The following is an 18,418-nucleotide window of genomic DNA, read 5'->3' as shown; positions in this document are numbered from 1 at the left end:
TTGCTTTTATTGCACTTTTCTGTTAAAAAAAAAACACGGGAAACCTCACACATACTCAACAGGGGCCCCAGGAGGACCCAAAAAGGGCATAAAATGCCAATGTCAAATTTTGTGATTTTTGACAAAAAACGTAAGGGGTTAGTATGTCGTTTTTTTCAGATTTTTTAACTTGCTTTTATTGCACTTTTCTGTTAAAAAAAACACGGGAAACCTCACACATACTCAACAGGGGCCTGAGAAGCATCCAAAAACGGCAGAAAATGCCAGTGTTTGAAGGCTGTGATTTTGTGTCGTTTTTTTCAGATTTTTTAACTTGCTGCTAATACACTTTTAAGGTCGAAAAAACACGGAAAACCTCACACACACTCAACAGGGGCCCCAGGAGGACCCAAAAAGGGCATAAAATGCCAATGTAAATTTTTGTGATTTTTGACAAAAAACGTAAGGGGTTAGTATGTCGTTTTTTTCAGATATTTTAACTTGCTTTAATTGCACTTTTCTGTTAAAAAAAACACGGGAAACTTCACACATACTCAACAGGGGCCTGAGAAGCATCCAAAAACGGCAGAAAATGCCAGTGTTTGAAGGCCGTGATTTTTGACAAAAATCATAAGGGGTTAGTATGTCGTTTTTTTCAGAAGTTTCAACTTGCTGCTAATACACTTTTAAGGTCGAAAAAACACGGAAAACCTCACACACACTCAACAGGGGCCCCAGGAGGACCCAAAAAGGGCATAAAATGCCAATGTAAAATTTTGTGATTTTTGACAAAAAACGTAAGGGGTTAGTATGTCGTTTTTTTCAGATTTTTTAACTTGCTTTTATTGCACTTTTCTGTTAAAAAAAACACGGGAAACCTCACACATACTCAACAGGGGCCCCAGGAGGACCCAAAAAAGGCATAAAATGCCAATGTAAAACTTTGTGATTTTTGACCAAAAACGTAAGGGGTTAGTATGTCGTTTTTTTTCAGAAGTTTCAACTTGCTGCTAATACACTTTTAAGGTCGAAAAAACACGGAAAACCTCACACACACTCAACAGGGGCCCCAGGAGGACCCAAAAAGGGCATAAAATGCCAATGTAAAATTTTGTGATTTTTGACCAAAAACGTAAGGGGTTAGTATGTCGTTTTTTTCAGATTTTTTAACTTGCTTTTATTGCACTTTTCTGTTAAAAAAAACACGGGAAACCTCACACACACTCAACAGGGGCCTGAGAAGCATCCAAAAACGGCATAAAATGCCAGTGTTTGAAGGCCGTGATTTTTGACAAAAATCATAAGAAGACCCAAAAAGGGCATAAAACGCCAATGTAAAATTTTGTGATTTTTGACAAAAAATGTAAGGGGTTAGTATGTCATTCAGATTTCAGATTTTTTAACTTGCTTTTATTGCACTTTTCTGTTAAAAAAAAAAAACACGTGAAACCTCACACACACTCAACAGGGGCCTGAGAAGCATCCAAAAACGGCAGAAAATGCCAGTGTTTGAGGGCGGTAGAACGTAACATATTTAATGAAGACGCAGGAGGCGGAAAAAGTCACCAGAGTTTTATTGAAATAACAACTGAGAAAACAGAAGACAAAATGAAGCACAACCACAGTGATCAAACATAACTCCTTACATCATTTTTACTAGAGTCATGATTAAAGGTATACTTTTACATGATTAAAGGTATATGTATTTCAGCAAGACAAGGCCAGGTCAGTGAGTGTAAACTGTAAAAAAAACAGGAGTGGACTTTGAGGCGTATTCATTATTTGCATCCTCAAGCTAACGCAAACACACAATAACCTCCAGCTGTTTATTTCGCACAGACGAGGAAAAGGAGCCCAGGTCATTTTATTCTTTTTTTTATTCTTCATTTATGACACTTTTTATTATTATGATAATTATAATCACCCTTGTTGAAATTCCTTTAGTTGCACTTTCATCACGTTGCAAAATCTAACCACTAGATGGCAGTCAAGATTGCAATATTCCTGTATTTGCTGACTAGCGCTGATATTTTGTGTTTAAATAACCACTATTTGTATACAATATTGTAGTTTATTCCACTTTTAGCACATCACATCAACGTGTATCACTTTGCAACAACAGTCAACATGAGAATAACGTGTGTAAATGTCAGGAAATAAGATTAAATAAGATAAGAGGCTGCATGGAAGGCACATCCTGCATCTAAAGTCACGTGATACGGAGCAGGGCGGGAGAAAGCAGAGAGGAGGAGTTTTTTTTAAGTATGTAAATGAATGGGGTGTGTCTTTAGGGAGTTGAGTGTATTTGGAGGGAGTTCCCCAAATGTTAAAAAAGACACACACATGAGTGTGTGTGGACGCTTTTGACACTGTGTACAGTGACCTTGAGGTCACAAGGAAGGAAGGAAGGAAAGGAAGGACGTAAGAATGGCACATAAGGCAGTAGGAGCGTCCTCGTGAGTGGATATGGGCCTGCTGCTCCGTTTGATCTTCCTGCTAACTATCGTGTGTGTGAGCGTCCATGTTTACCTGGAGACAGCTTGGCTCTCGGCACCTGCACCCCGGCCTTCGGGGGCCACCACCTGGCCCACTCACACCTGGACCCAACCAGGCGTGGCCAAGAGGGCTCCTGCAGAGGCCGGAAGAAGCAAGGATGGAATTGCGCTGAAGCCACACGACAGGAGGATGATGATGATGATGAGGCGGGATGACGGCTCACGTTTGGAACGGAAGAGAAAGGTACAACACCCGATTCCCTTTGTTCCTTCTTGAAGAAAGTACCACGAGGTACTATTTCTATCTAGTACCTGGTCAGCCTGGGTTCCAAGCATGCTGGTTTCTCATTGGTGGAGCAGATTCATCATTTAGGCATTATACTCAGCTAGGAATAACACAAAAGATTAGCCTTATTTAACAACAGTGTCCACATACTGAATTTTAATAATAATTTGGAGTGCATGAGAAAATGGAAAGAAAAACATTTTTAAGACAGCAGCAACAGAACCAATGTTGTAATAGGTCAAAGGTGCAAACAAGCGTTCATAGTTACACACATGCAGCAGAGTAGCAGAAGTGACATTTTAAAGTGCAGGCAGAGATAGATAGAGCGGCTGGATAGTTCATTTCAGTGAACTGGATCATTATGGTTCATTCAGTAAAAAGATCCGTTCATTTCTGTCAATTGATCATTAGCCTGTGATCTCCCCCTGTGTATAGACCCGGTCAGCCGTGTCGAGTCAGTTCGTTCACTTATGTTCACGTGCGTTCCGACTCAACAGTGCAACATGACGTACCTTTAAATCTGAAGTATTATGACAGCACTCCGGATCCGAGCGTATCCGGCGTTACGACTCTCCCCTGTCCGACACTGTGACCACTGCACTCCTTGTAATATAAAATTATAGTAGGAATAACACAAAATATTCATTAATTCATTCATTTTCGACCGCTTATCCTCACGAGGGTTGCTCGGGTGCTGGAGCCTATCCCAGCTGTCTTCAGGTGAGAGGCGGGGTACAACCTGGACTAGTCGCCAGCCAATCACAGGGTACATATAGACAAACAACCATTCACACTCACATTCATACCTATGGACAATTTGGAGTCGCCAATTAACCGAGAGATTAGACCGAGAGATTGACTCGTTCAATTTTCGCGGTCTCTGTCTTTCAGTCAACTAACCCCACCCACCCACAGAGCAAGGCGTAACGATAGGATAAAACAGGCAAGCACGCACATAGTCCCGCCTTGCAAAAGGAATGGTGAATTGACTCTCCTGCCAATCAAAAAAAGCATTTGCAATTGAACTGATTGAACGGGTATTTTAGAGGAGATGATCTTGTTCATTCCGTTCACAAAAAAACTAGTTCTTTGACCCGTTCGTTCATGACCGACACACCACTACTGCTGGATGCTTAAAGCGACCAGAAAAGAAAAATAGAGTGTTTTTTTCTCTTTTTTTAAACAAGATGCAAATCACCGCAGGGCCTCTGTGACAAGACCACTGCCATCAATATTACATAGCAGCGTATGCTCACACTCCCAAAGTGTGTCTTCTAAGGCGCCCTGGAGGAGGCCCGCTGACATTCTCCTCACATTCAGCTGCCATTTAACACCCGTGCTGTCTTTTTCTACCGACACTTCTTCTTCTCACTCTTTTCCCTCAAGGCCCAAGCATGGGTTTTGTTTCTGCTGTCATGTTGTCTTCTTCGTGTTCTTATTCTCTCTCCTGGCTGTCAGCATCCTTCTTAAACCACACACCATTCTTACCCCAAGATAAGCCGAGGAATACTGCTGCATGGCTCCAACTCATACAGTATATTAGGAACCATCAACACGCTGTTGTTTTTACAAGAAATGCAATTTCCTACTTCACATCCATCTTGTTCAATAGAGTTTATAAGAAAACATTGTAAACATGTGAAATGATAATGTTGGAAAAAGGGAATGAGCCCTTAGAGAAGATCAACACATGGTATTTCCCACTGTTTTGATAGGAGAAGCAGTAAACAAAAAGTGATATTAAGTGTTATTTCAATGCATATTTGACAACACTAATAATCAACGACTTTCAATTTTCAGCGTAATTAAGGAATAACATCATGGCTAGCCACGCCCCTCGGTTATGAGGAAAGATGGCGGCACAGTGTAGATAACACAGAGTCTGCAGCTGTTTTGTAACTTTATTCTGACCTAAACACACGAACAGCAGTTCAATTTCAAAAACACCAACTTACACACACGTTTCTATTTCGTTCGACTTCGGAGCGGCACTTCCTCATTGTCACTAGACCACGGAGAGATGCCTTCAGGGACATTCTGAAAATCACACAACATATTTATTATGCGTGCACGTGTGGTCAAAATAAACAGAAAGACAAATAATAACAACAGGTGGTTAGTCTTATCACTCATTTTGCAACTATTGATGTACAATTTGATCCATTCAAGCATGCTCGGAAATCACAGAAAATAAACTCAAAACGCGAATTCAGTTGGAGTTACGTGATGTCTTTGAATGCAGCCCCACATTGCTCACCGTTAAGGTGTGATTCAAATATCCTGCTGCTATTAAAGAAACTAGTGTTTACTCGTGGTAAATACATTTTCAGACACGTGTCTACCTCTTATGTTGATTAAAATTTGGCATATATTAATACATATTATAACCCTGTCCTGCCTTTTATATTTATTTCAATAAAATGAATGACAATAAAATAATATAAGCATTTGTTTATTGTGGAAAGAGAACGCATCCTGCTAAGAACCCCATGATTAAGTTTAATATAAAACCACACCAACTCCATAATCCGCTCCAATCAGTTTCAAGGCCCCCTGCAGAATGCGTAACACCGAAAACCCAGTGACCTCGGCCCACTTCTTGGAGAACACAAAAGACCCCGTCTGAAACGTGGCAAAGCATCATAGGGGTGAACTTGTCTAATCCCAAAGGTGTGACTGGACTCAATTCTCAGGCACCTTTAACCTCCAGCTGGAGGAGAGAGATGGGGCGGGGGTTATAAGAGGCAACAGCCTGGAAGGAGGCGTGTCATGTGGGTCACATTGGCCTCCATCCCCATCTTAGACCCGTGCATCGACAACATTTTTACCAGAAGTCTTGTAATGTACTACAATGTTATTGAAACGACGTATTTCGATTTAATGCCATGAAAGCTGCTCTAACTTACATAAAAAAAAACGCAACTATGGTACCGGCTGCTGAGGCTTGCTCCCTGGATAACAATAATAAAGATAATAAATAATAATGATTTATTATTAAGTTATTTATCATTATTTTTAAAACATAATACATTATATATAAACTTTACTTTAATATGTTTTATTAATTAAAGTGAACTATAATAATTATTATCATAATCATAAAATAATGTATATTATGTTATAAAATATTATAAATAATTGTAATAAATATTATTGTATTATTTACAATTATATTAAATTATATTAATAATAAATATCACAGTCCCTTTAAATATTTCATTATTTAAAGTTACCTATAATTATTATAATTATATATTCTAATCATAAAATATATATATATTATATATAATAAAAATATAATATAAAAATATAATATATATAATATAATTATCGTTATTTATTGGCAGCATAGCCTAAACCAGGGATGGGCAAATACTTTGAGTGGGCCACATTGAGTTAACAAAATTGTCCAGGGAGCCAGAACATATATTTAACACACACACACACTATTTTATGCTTATAATTTTCCTTGAATTATTTGTCTAATTTTATCTGTAAAAGTGTTATACTATCAGCTGTATGTTATTCATGTTGTAATTTAATTTTAAAGTTTTGTTGTTGTTGTTTTTTTTTACTAAATAAGACATCCAACTTGCAAGTCATGTTGCCAGTTTGCATGTTAAAAGTTGAAATACTTAGAAAGCAACTGGCGGGACGGATTCAAACGCTTGGTGGGCCGTAGTTTGCCTACCCCTGGCCTAAACAGTTGGCACAGTACAAAAAAGACTGAGCATGTTAATAAACAGGCCTGAAAGTCCCTACGCTTTTCACCCATATTTCTGCTCCGAGCTGAGCCGGCCTCACACGCTGACCGCTCATGTAAACAAGTCGACACAAGCACGCAGAGTGAAGTCCGACATCTCACCAAAGAAAACAGGCCAGTCTGGATTACGTGCCAAGATATGCGGAAGAAGGCATAAAGAGGTCGCTTTTAGGTAATCAATCACCCCCCCCCCCCCCCCCCCCCTCGGTACAGTTACACTTTATAGAGTTTCACTCAGTGCTTAAAATCTAACGTACATGTCAGCCCCCAAACAAATGAGAACCAGAGGCTGCTCACGTTGTTTCACGGCTGAACAAAAGGCGGTCTGTTGCACGGGACAAAGACAAAAAAGTCAGTGTGGAACAAGTCCAGAGAGAGTCTTGATCGCACAATTCCCCCCTCACACGTCAACATCTTGTCTGGAAACATTCCACCAAATTCCCAACACACTCCCCCCCCTCAACTTGGCTGAATGGGTGCATTGACCTTTGAAATGGAAGTGGTGGCTTCCATCTTTTCCGCTCACATCACAAACGCACTCGCGTCCAAGTGTGATGCAAGTTGCACAAACCGAGGTCTACTTTTATTATGAAGAAGTTGAAGCTTACTTTTCAATGTGGTTCCAGGCTTGACCGCGATAGGCTCATTTCTGCAAAATAGGATTCAATATTAATAAACTGAATATATCTGGTTGTGGGACAATTTTAAACTAGAAAACAACAGATAGTATAGAGCGAGGTTCCCCAGGCAATAGAGTTAACATAGGCATCCCTTCAACATCGGTAACCTTGTAAGCCACTTGGACCGACTGAATTAGTAAGCTAGGTCCTTGCAAATGGCTTGTGTACTTTCAATGTTACCTTTGAGCCTCAGGCATAACTTTCTCACTATTTTTTCACACTAGTTTTGCTTATTTTCTACACAGCATTTAAAAAAAATCTAAACCTTTGTTTCTTAACTGATTATCATTATTATTAATTACTGTCGAATTTGATGAAAAATCATCTCACTTATCGCAATAATACATTTCACATGTTCAATATTTTCCTTAAACAAATGGGACAACTACCACCAAATTGGAAAGTGGAAAAGTGGAAAGTTTAACAAACATGATAAAACAGTAGCTGAAGCACAAAAACACATGCAACCAGTAAAAAACACACATTGACCGACGTACCTATTTTAACGCCTCCATTTAAGGTTATATACATAAACAGCGTTGTAGCGCAGAAAACGAGGCGGACGTGCAGTGAAAAATAAAATAACTGGTTTTTACCTTGCAGAATTAACCTCAACTTCTACTTTTTCTACTTCAGTAGTTAGACCATGACTTTCTAATACGTTTTTACTCTTATTAGAGCAATGTAGACATGAAATACTGTAACAATGCCACTCGTAATATATAGCAAGCTAATTATGTAGCTAGTTAGCCTCCAATTTATTAGTTCAAAACTTAAGAATCTGGAAGTTAAGAAGTCAAAAACATACCACTTCCACATGGAACGGGAGGAGAACTTTTGTTCAATCTGTCAAGTCGGACATGCCACAGTTGACTCCATGCAGTGTGACGGTAATGTATTCTATGTTTCATCAGTGTAACATTATGACGTGTCTTTCAATATTTTTTGACTTATAATAGGCCATTGTTTTTTATTTTTGATGATGTGGCGAGCAATGTATATCCAAATTTTGCCCATTGAGGATAATAGAACACTTGCTGACATGTGAGGTAGTGACTGAAGTAATAAACACAAATGGGATTCCATTGGATGCTGGACTATTTGATGTTTGATTGTATCTTCTAAGGGAATATTTGCCATATGGTGCTCAGCGTGCTCCTGTTGCTCTCCCCCAAAAGGACATCAAATAGCTCTTGGGATGGCGTCCAAATGAAGGCAAGCATGCACTTGCATCGCTGGGCACTGAGGGACGTTTTCATGTTTTAACAACCCCCTCCCCCATCTGTCAGCGCCCTGATATAATCTCAACATGATCAAATTAAACAACATGGCTTCCGCTGTGACAAGGTACATGGAGGTTGTCTGTGTGGATGTTGAAGATCTGCAAACTGTTTTTTTTTTTTTTGCAAACTGCGACTTTAAATAGAAAACATTGCTTGATTCTGTTTGGATGATCCGACAAATTGTTCTCAAGGTGCCTCAGCTTGGATTAGCTTTAACTGACAACACGTGGGCACACGTCACTTTTTCTCCTCACTCCCCAGAATCACTTAAGGCTAAAATCCTCTGCCTTTATTAAAAAGGATCAACGTAATCCTTCTCATAAGTCTGTGATATATCTTTAAGTAAGGATTGCCTCATGGAAATGAATGACACTGAAGTGTCTTGGAGCAGCCAGCAGAGGCACTGTTGAGTCAGTCTCGACCATAGGGGATCCAAAGTGTGACTGTTTTTGTTTTTTTTAATTGGCCCATGGCACATTCTAAAAACAACAACAAAAAAAGGAAAAAAATGGAAAAATATAAGGAAAAGTTACATCATTTTAGTAATATAAAAGTTGTAATAGTAAGAGAAACAAAACAACAAACAAAAAATATATTTGGAAAATTAGGTTGCAGATAGTTATAATATGATGACAATGAAGTCAAAATATTATGGGAATTAAGTCATAATTACGAGAAGAAAAGAAGAAAGCTGAAACAGAAAAGAAAAAATGGCCATAATTTTACAACAATATAGCCCAAATATTTGAAGAAAAAAATTGCAGTCTTACAAGAATAAAAGTCTCAATTATACGAGTAAAATACTTCTAATATTATTGAGGGAAAGTAATGATATTTTAGTAGCATAGAGTTTAAATACTTGAAAAAAATGTTGTTATACAATAAGAAACAAACAAAACAAATCTATCTATCTATCTATCTATCTATCTATCTATCTATCTATCTATCTAATTAATGAAAGATTATGTTGGGGAAGTAATAATACTATGGGAATAAAGTCAAAATACAATCGGAATATAGCCATCATATTACAAAAAGAAAATTTAAGAAGAAAGTTGCAGTATGTTGATCCTAATGATTTTTCACCTATAACACATTGAACATAAACATATATTTTAAGAATACCATATAAAGTAAGGGTGGCTGACAGCTTTAACCAAGCTTGTCACTATGGTTTGACGACCGTACTGCACTTGTTTGTGTATTTTTTCAGTGCCACATATTCCTCTCACTTGCGTCTAGTGTTTTGGCAGGCTGTCCTCTCTTATTTTATCCAGTCATGTCTCATTCATCCATGCATCCGTCTTCTCCCATGGGGATTATTCATGCATGGCCTGGCTGCTCACACTCGGGCGTTTTAAGTTACTTACAGCAAAAATGGCACAAGCCTTATGACTTTTAGTAGGCATTAGTGCCTACTTATGATTAAGGATTGGTTAGTAGTGATTAAAGACCACCCACGCATGCTAGCCCCTCTTTTGTTTTATCCAGTCATCTCTCGTTCAACCATCCATTCGTCTTCCCCTGGAGGGATTATTCGTGCATGGCCTGAATGCTCACACACGTCCTTGGCTGAGAAGCACACATCCACCAACATGCCCGGCTTCATTGGCCCGTGCACAAACATCCCCAAACACATCAATAAGACGCTTTCTTGTGTTTGTTATGAACACTGCTCCCCCCTCTGCCCTCAGACAGAGGCGATAATGACTTGTTGCTGCCTGGCTGAACCTTGAGACATAATGCTAAGATCACTCATTTGTTCACATTATGAGAAGATTTTCTCGAATGAGAAACAAATATAACATTATATTCCGGTGTCAAAATGATTATGTTAAGTTACATTTACGCGTTAATAACAAGTTCACAGAAATTCCCTTTAATAGTTGATGTTGAGCCTAGCGGGAACAAATATTGAGCAGATGGCTCTCTCCACAAGACCATTTTTATCTACTGTGAGTTCAATTCTCACCGGAGAGTACGTTGAGTCTCAAGTGCCAGTTGCTGGACTCAAATAGAGAACTGACGAAGCTAGTGCTGGAGCACTGCAGACATTTTTATAAGTTGAGGGCTTCAAATCTGTTCATTTTTTGCAGCAAAGTCCCAAGATAATGAGCTTGCATCGACCCAAATCTATCCCTTCAAACGGTTCCTTCCTGCAACCTCCCGGTGAGCCCATTGCCCTCTGATCAGTCGTCATGTTCCAACCTGCACCGTGCACTGACAGCCATGTTTTACTATGCTGGAAGTACATAAAAAGGTCAGCTCGCACATCAGGGTAAAGGTAGCAGGATGAATAATGTCTACCTTTATGTAAATAACACACTCCCAGGACGGCACTCAACTCCGGAGCTGGAAATAACTACAGCCTTTGTGTTTACTGTCTAAATCTGATCTAGTCTCAAGCAATTAAAACTATGCATATCTTTTGTAGAGTCTCTGGTGTAATAAAAAAAAAATCTGACAATAAGTCAGAGCACACAGAACAAAGCAAATTCATGCACATACTTCACTGGCCCTTGTGCTGGATTTCTTTCATGGTTCTCGTGTTGTGTTAACGATGGACTCTTTTTCGATGTGTGCAGGCGCCTCGGTGGCGCATCGCCCTGCAGCCTTGGGCCAGTCATAGTCACTCTCTGGAGGATGAAGCAAAAAGGTTTCTCCACTACATTACAACGCCACAAGTGAGTGACAGCTATGTATTTAAACCAGATACATAACCCGACCTGGGTACTCGCCCCATTTGGCTCCAGCTATGAGCTCCTTTTGCATGAAAACCACCGAGCCAAACACTGCATTGCACTGCGATGAATCAAACTCTGTCATATGTATTGCACTGCATCATAACAAATTGATAAATGTTGCACATAATGAGTAATGATTGGTGCGCATGTGTCCAGCTGTCCTGTGAAAGTCCTCATGTGGACCCAGATACAGGATGGGCTGTATGTCTGGACCCAAAGTACAGCCTGACTCACAGGATGAAACACAAGCACTGCAGGGTTTACTCTTTTGGGTGAGTACAGAAACACACATCAACACAATGTGTCTTCTCTCTGCATTCTAAAGATATAAAAAAAGCTAAACATAGCCAGGTAATTAACGCACGTAATGGGACTCACCTAGTCTGCTGTAGAAAGCCTGCTATTAAAACACCTCCAACAAGGTTTTGTGGCTCAATATACATCAGGGGTCTCAAACATGTGGCCCGCAGGACACTAGTTTGAGGCCCCCGCCTTGATATGAAAAAATTATTATGTTTGATTAATGTTAAAGGTTAAAGAACTGTTAATAGTTATCCTCCCTATCCGTGTGGAAGTGGTAAGTTTTTGGCCATTTAAGTTTAAAGGAAATAACTTGAAGGCTACAGTTTAGGTCGCTAGCTCTCTAGTTTGCGAGTTAGCATATGTCTCAAGACCACGGGTCTCAAACACGAGGCCCGCGGGCCAAATGTGGCCCGCAGGACACTAGTTTGAGGTCCCCGCCTTGATATGAAAGTTTAATGTTAGTACGGCCCGTGCAAGTTTGATATGGATGCTGTATGGTATCATGTACCCAGAAAAATTATTACGTTTGATTAATGTTCATGTTAAAGGTTAAATAACTGTTTATAGTTATCCTCCCTATCCGTGTGGAAGTGGTAAGTTTTTGGCTATTTCAGTTTAAAGGAAACAACTTGAACGCTACTGTTTAGGTCGCTAGCTCTCTAGTTTGCGAGTTAGCATGTGTCTCAAGACCCTGCAGTTGCGCAATATGTTGTAAATAAAAAAAAGTATAAATGTGACTATAGTCGTGTTTTGTCATGTCTACAGGGCTCTAATAATGCTTTGTTAACTTTAATCTGAAAAAAATAATTTGTCTACCCATCAACTATATGTGGTTTCTTAAGTTTTATTATAAGTACGTTTTATTATAATTATTATATTTATTTCTGATTGATTTTCTTTATTCTTAATTTGTTTATTTATTTTTCATCTTATTTTGTGCAGAAAAATAAAAATTAAGATATTTGAGAACAGTGGAATGTTTTATCAGAGCTTTTATTGTAGAAAATCGCAACCAAATCACTGAAAAAGTATATTTTTCTGTTTTTAATAAATGCGGGTTTTTTTTTTTTTGGAAAACCTGATGTGGCCCAGTCTTGCCCAGACCCTAGCTCCAGTGGCCCAAAGGTAAATTGAGTTTGAGACCCCTGATATACATGGTTACAACCTGTAGTAACAGGCACATTCATACTTGCAGTATTAACCATGATACCATATCCTCATATGGCAACAATATTGATACAGCATACATTGTCGACAGTTGATACCAGATTATCGACCAGCACACAATATCAATGTTATATTACCGTAAGAATTAATGTCTTACACGCAATAGCACACAAACCACATCCCCATCACTACTCAGTGCTGTTGATAAGTTTGTAAATATTTCACTCCTTGACTGATCAGTGAGTTATATGCACATATGGTATCAGTGACAAGCTGTCATATCCTGTAAATCAGGCTGTAATAGTACATCAAGTCTTCAAATGCAGCTGTTCTCATGTCAGCCATGATTGTAACTTTCTCCTGTGATGGCTCTCCATGCAAGTCTCACATCCTCGTCTTTGTTTTTCATGTCAGCCACTAATTGGTCACTGAGGGCTATACTCGCGCTGCATCTATCTTGCGTCTCTAATGCTTAATTTGTTGAGTGACACTGTAATTAAAAGTACGATAATCCTCTGCATTGGCTTTGCTGAAGCTACTTGGATCAAATCCCAGTAGAAGTCAGTGGTATTTCATCAACATTAAGATGGTTAAGTCAATGCGTCTCTGTTGGCTCTAAGGCTGACACTACCCTGCTGGGCCTCTGCTGAGGGCTTTGGGATTTGTGTTGTGGAGACCAGGGAGCTTATTAGTGTGAGGTGTTGAGGGACTGCCGAGCACAGGTGTGCTGGAATCAAGTCAGGGAATGCATGGATACGGCTGAGGGATTTGTTCCGACTATCTACACCATATGGAGTTTTTATGATATCCTATTTCAGAACCATAAACACTCGTCTGGGCGTGGCTCTGTGAGGGATTTCTTTTGTCCCATTCCTCCAGAATGTAGCCGAGATTGCACTTAACAGAGGGCCGAACTGAACTGAGGTTGGAACATTTAACCTACCTAAAGAAAGATTAGACTCCCACCTTTCATCAGAAAAAAAAAGGTTTGGTCCTACCTTTTTACATTCTTTAGTAATCAGCAGTAGAACATGAGTAAGTTTCAGGAAAGTTTTTGTTCCCCACTAAAAAAAAATTTTAAATATTAAAAAAAATGTAAAAAAAACAGCGCGTGGGTCGTAATCCTCATATCAGGGGTGGGCGATACGGAACATTTTGATATCGCTTTTTGATTATTCAAATTTTGATGAAAAACATGTAATTAGAACAAATTGATAACAAAAATCAAGGTATCACTATGAATTTGTGATTTGTTGCATCATAATCAACTCACTTTTTCCAGCCATTTTTCAAAAGACAACCCCGGGCCATATTAGACAATTTTGGCTGATCTTCCAAGGCACATGGTATTGGAATATTGGAACATTTAATCTACCAAAAGAAAGATTCAAAGAAAGTTTTTTTTCATCTGAAAAAAAGGTTCGGTCCTACCTTTTAACATTGTTTAGTAATCAGCAGTAGAACATGAGTAAGTTTCAGGAAAATTTTAGTCCCCCACTAAAAAAAAAAGTGAGAGAACCAGCATACCCGCCACCCTCGTGAGGATAAGCGGTAGAAAATGAATTAAAGAATAGAGACTACCCCAGTTTTTTGGTGAAACTGCAAAAACATGTTAGAGTTTTGCTCATGTAGGGAATTACTTACGTTATCAGCTTAGTCTCGAGTTTGTCCAAAAACGCTTATTAAGATTTTATATGATGTCAATCACTTCACCAACTGTGGGAGCTTCGATTTTTTTTTTCCAGTGCAGCAATAATATTATGAAAAGGGATGTTCTTTTGATGTTATTTTTTTGGCAGAAGTGCTGCTATTACCTACAAAGAAATTATTCAATTCATTTGTTTTTGTTTTACAGGTATTGTTTCTCAAATACTTTCACTTTCTTTCATTGTATGTGTGCCTTACACACATACAGTATTTCATAACACGCAACCAAACTGAAATATTTTGACACAGGAAAAGTCATGAGTCCAGAGTAAGAGTTCATTACGTAAAACTGTAATGGTTCCAAATCCTTCTACAGTCCTAGCACTGTCCTCTAGTTGACCTATCTTTTACACGCACGCACGCACGCACGCACGCACGCACGCACGCACGCACGCACACGCACACGCACACGCACACGCACACGCACACACACACACACACACACACACACACACACACACACACACACCTTGTCTACCTATAGTTGGTGCCTTTAAAATAAGCATGTGCAAACCTTGCAGCATGAGCTCTGATGACAATTACAAAAATCCCAGTAATTAGTGAGCAACTTGTGCTGCTGTTGGGAACGATGTCATAATGGTTGGCTTTTAATGGGATGTTTGTGTCATACGGGTGACTATAACTCCCTTTAAGGGGGGTTTATGTTACATTTTGAGCAGGATTATGTAAGCGGGATGCAGCTATAAATGGATGAAGTGCTAACTTTTCTATGTGGGAAAACAATTGAAGCCTCCGGGGTCTCAGAGTGAGGCAGGCAACATCATTAGCCCAGCAGTTCAACTTGGAGTGAAGTGAAAAATTATCTCAGCTATTCTGGAATTTTTAATTAGCGAAAATTAGCAGTTGGCATTTAAGAATTTTAATGGTATTTCTTTCCTGCAAAAAGCACATGTGGGGCAACACAGCAGATTTACAGTCTGTACAGCAGGGGTCTCAAACTCAATTTACTTGGGGGCCACTGGAGCTCGGTCTGGGTGAGACTGGGCCGCATCAGGTTTTCCAAAAAAAAGACAAAAAAACGCATTTATTAAAAACAAAAAAAATTTAAAAACTTTGCTTTGGTTCCAATTTTCTACAAGAAAAGCTCTGATAAAACATTCCACTGTTCTCAAATATCTTACTTATATAAATATCTTACAACTGCAGGGTCTTGAGACACATGCTAACTCGCAAACTAGAGCGCTAGCGACCTAAACGGTAGCCTTCAAGTTATTTCCTTTAAACTTAAATAGCCAAAAACTTACCACTTTCACACGGATAGGGAGGATAACTATTAACAGTTATTTAACCTTTAACATGAACATTAATCAAACGTAATAATTTTTCTGGGTACATGATACCATGCAGCATCCATATCAAACTTGCGCGGGCCGCACTAACATTAAACTTTCATATCAAGGCGGAGCCTCAAACTAGTGTCCTGCGGGCCATATTTGGCCTGCGGGCCGCGTGTTTGAGACCCCTGCTGTACAGCATGTATGGATGAAGTATTCAATCTTCATTGTCAGGAGTTACTTTCTAGTGACACCCTCTCCCCTGAAGCATCGCCGCAGTTGTCCATATCCGACGGACAACTCGGAAAGTCTCAATGAAATATTTAGTTGGGGTAAAAACAGACATCTATGCGCATCTCCATTTCCTTCTCTTTGCATCATTCATGCTCTCTGGTGCTAGCGGGATGCAATCTGGGACTGTGGGGCCTCATCTGTAAAAGATGAGTACTGTGGAATGTGTTTTCCCCCTCCCGCAATTACGGATTACAGTCGCGACACAAACAAGACACAAGGGAGTACGGAGACGGTGGTTGGGAAAGGGAAGAAAGAGCAATTGCAGTGTGGGATAAACAGCGGTAGAGGAACCTGGAAAGAGCAAAATGTCTGTTCCCAGATTTAGACATCATAAATCAAAGTGGAGCAGTGCAAAGACAAATCAAAGCGAGTATACCAACCTCTTAAACTTCTACCTCCTTGTACTGTTTGGGCTCCAGGTTGGGCCCAGATGACCGTGTCCTGGAACGTTTCCTGGCAAAATCCGGGTGTGAGGTCCATTGCTTTGATCCCAGTTTGAGGCAATCACACCTGCAGTATGCTGAAATGTGGCTTCACCGGCTCTCCATTGACTGGAGGGATCCCAACCCTGCAGTTGTGGCACAGCATCAGTATGCCAACACCAAAAAACTGGCCACCATCCTCAACAACTTTGGTCATCGGGAGGTAAGCAGTGGACAATCTCACGGAATCACTTTGTCTCTAGATACTTAGATGACTGTACTTACCTTTAGAGTACTAGCTGGACACATCGATGCTGGGCTTGACAGTTGGATGAAAGATGACTAGGGGTGGAAAACGTGTTGAGATTTCTATTTCTTGCTTGGAGAAAAGCTGTAATGTGAAAACAGGTCAGCCAGAAGTCAGACTGTGAACTGCGGCATCTCGACTACAAATGTCTATAAATAATGACTGACCTTGGTGTTCCCAGCATCATTGAGTGACATGTAGAGTTGCTGCTTGCTACTCGTTGATGTCTCCAAGCAAAAGCTGTAGTAATTCTACATTTGATCAATTTTACTTAAGTATTTGTCAGATCAACCTGCGTAGATGCTGAAACTTGTCCGTACCCTTAATCACCAAGCAGTGGTGAGAGCGCCACCTCTGTAATGCACATCTGAAAGCGGTAAAAATAAAAATAAATAAATAAAGTCCTCTATAGTGCAACCAACATTGCCAAGAAGGCAGAACTTGGACACACTTGACTTCCTGGCAAAACATGCATAATCTAGCTAGAAAAAGCTAAAATGTTGATACTAGTACCTCCAAAAAACACAAAGATTTGTCTTTTAATATATATAAATTGTCTCGTCTGGTGACATCCCTAAAGATGACAGAAGGGTGGTTGGGAGAATGAAAAGGGGGCAGATGATGTAAGAAAGTACGCCAAGATAACTCAGGCAAGGGGACAAAACATGTCCAATCCAAGACAAGGTTGAAAAGACACCAACATTTACCAAGCTGGTAAACCTGAGGACTGCTCCACGACTCAATCCATTGAGCCAAGTTGACTTGTTCATTGTTTTCCAATTTCAGGTGGATGTACTGAAAGCAGACATGGAGAGTGCCGAGTGGAAGGTTTTGGAGAATTTAATCCTGGAAGGAGTTTTAGACTCCGTAAGTCAAGTACTCCTGGAGCTTCACCTCCACTGGGCGGGGTTTGAGGTGGCAGGGGACGATCCTTCGGTCATACGCTATTGGTTCAGCTTGCTCAAAGAGCTGGAAAACATCAACTTCCGCCTTTTCCACGTCCGCAGCGATCCAGCAAAACCGCATGTGTTTCTGCACAAGAATGTTCTCAATGCAAGCAGTGCATACACTTTAGCATGGGTGAATACACAGTGGACGCCCTAAAGTACGTACTAGGGACTATCCAAGTGGATTAATGTCAGAACACAGGTGCTGCTGAGGCACATTCTCTGACTCAAACTGACCTTTTTGCCAACCTACTTACCATCCAGTCATGAATCACCCAGAGGCTGTGTCTTCTACTACCTCATGTCGACTATGTTGTTGGCTGCAGGTCAGTTTCTTAGTCACGGTCCACCCCTGTGATCACAGTCCTATCTCTAATTCGGGCCTGCAGCAACTTAACGCCACAAGACATTTTCTTCTATCGGAGTCGGTGGGGACATCAGTGCACGGATGTGATGGTTTGACTGTGCCAAAGGGTAGGTGAGAGATAGATTAACAGCTTTTATTCTGTGAGGAGCTCCATGGACTGAAAGAGATAAGTGGTGGAGATGATTATGTCATCAATTCTTTAAGACATGGTGTGAAAACATATGCACATTCATCTGCAGTCAGTAACTTATGGTCAAGGCGCCAATGTTTTCATTGATCTTGCTCATACTTTGTCAGTTTTTGTTATTTTTAATAAAAACCAAAGCCAGAATTATGTTTACGTGACTGTTTTGTCAAAAGGATAATGATGAACAGAAGT

General features: G+C 39.9%; 1 protein-coding gene across 1 annotated transcript; it reads left to right on the top strand.

The window, feature by feature from the left end:
• Positions 1 to 2,267: 2,267 nt before the first annotated feature.
• mettl24 (methyltransferase like 24) lies at positions 2,268 to 18,370 on the top strand. The gene is made up of 5 exons (XM_058056579.1): positions 2,268 to 2,718; positions 11,072 to 11,170; positions 11,387 to 11,502; positions 16,416 to 16,641; positions 17,512 to 18,370. The coding sequence occupies exons 1-5, from the start codon at positions 2,446 to 2,448 to the stop codon at positions 17,827 to 17,829; spliced, it is 1,032 nt and encodes a 343-aa protein (XP_057912562.1). The 5' UTR covers positions 2,268 to 2,445; the 3' UTR covers positions 17,830 to 18,370.
• Positions 18,371 to 18,418: the final 48 nt, after the last annotated feature.

This window comes from Doryrhamphus excisus, chromosome 19, assembly GCF_030265055.1.
Source record: "Doryrhamphus excisus isolate RoL2022-K1 chromosome 19, RoL_Dexc_1.0, whole genome shotgun sequence".
Lineage (NCBI taxonomy): Eukaryota > Metazoa > Chordata > Actinopteri > Syngnathiformes > Syngnathidae > Doryrhamphus > Doryrhamphus excisus.
Note: the sequence above shows the minus strand (reverse complement) of the source record. Positions and strands in the feature narration are given on the sequence as shown.

Coding starts and splice junctions, on each gene's coding strand:
- mettl24 (XM_058056579.1), top strand. CDS start 2,446: ATGGGCCTGCTGCTCCGTTTGATCTTCCTGCTAACTATCGTGTGTGTG. Junction 11,171..11,386: donor ACTACATTACAACGCCACAA/GTGAGTGACAGC, acceptor GCATGTGTCCAG/CTGTCCTGTGAAAGTCCTCA. Junction 16,642..17,511: donor ACAACTTTGGTCATCGGGAG/GTAAGCAGTGGA, acceptor TTCCAATTTCAG/GTGGATGTACTGAAAGCAGA.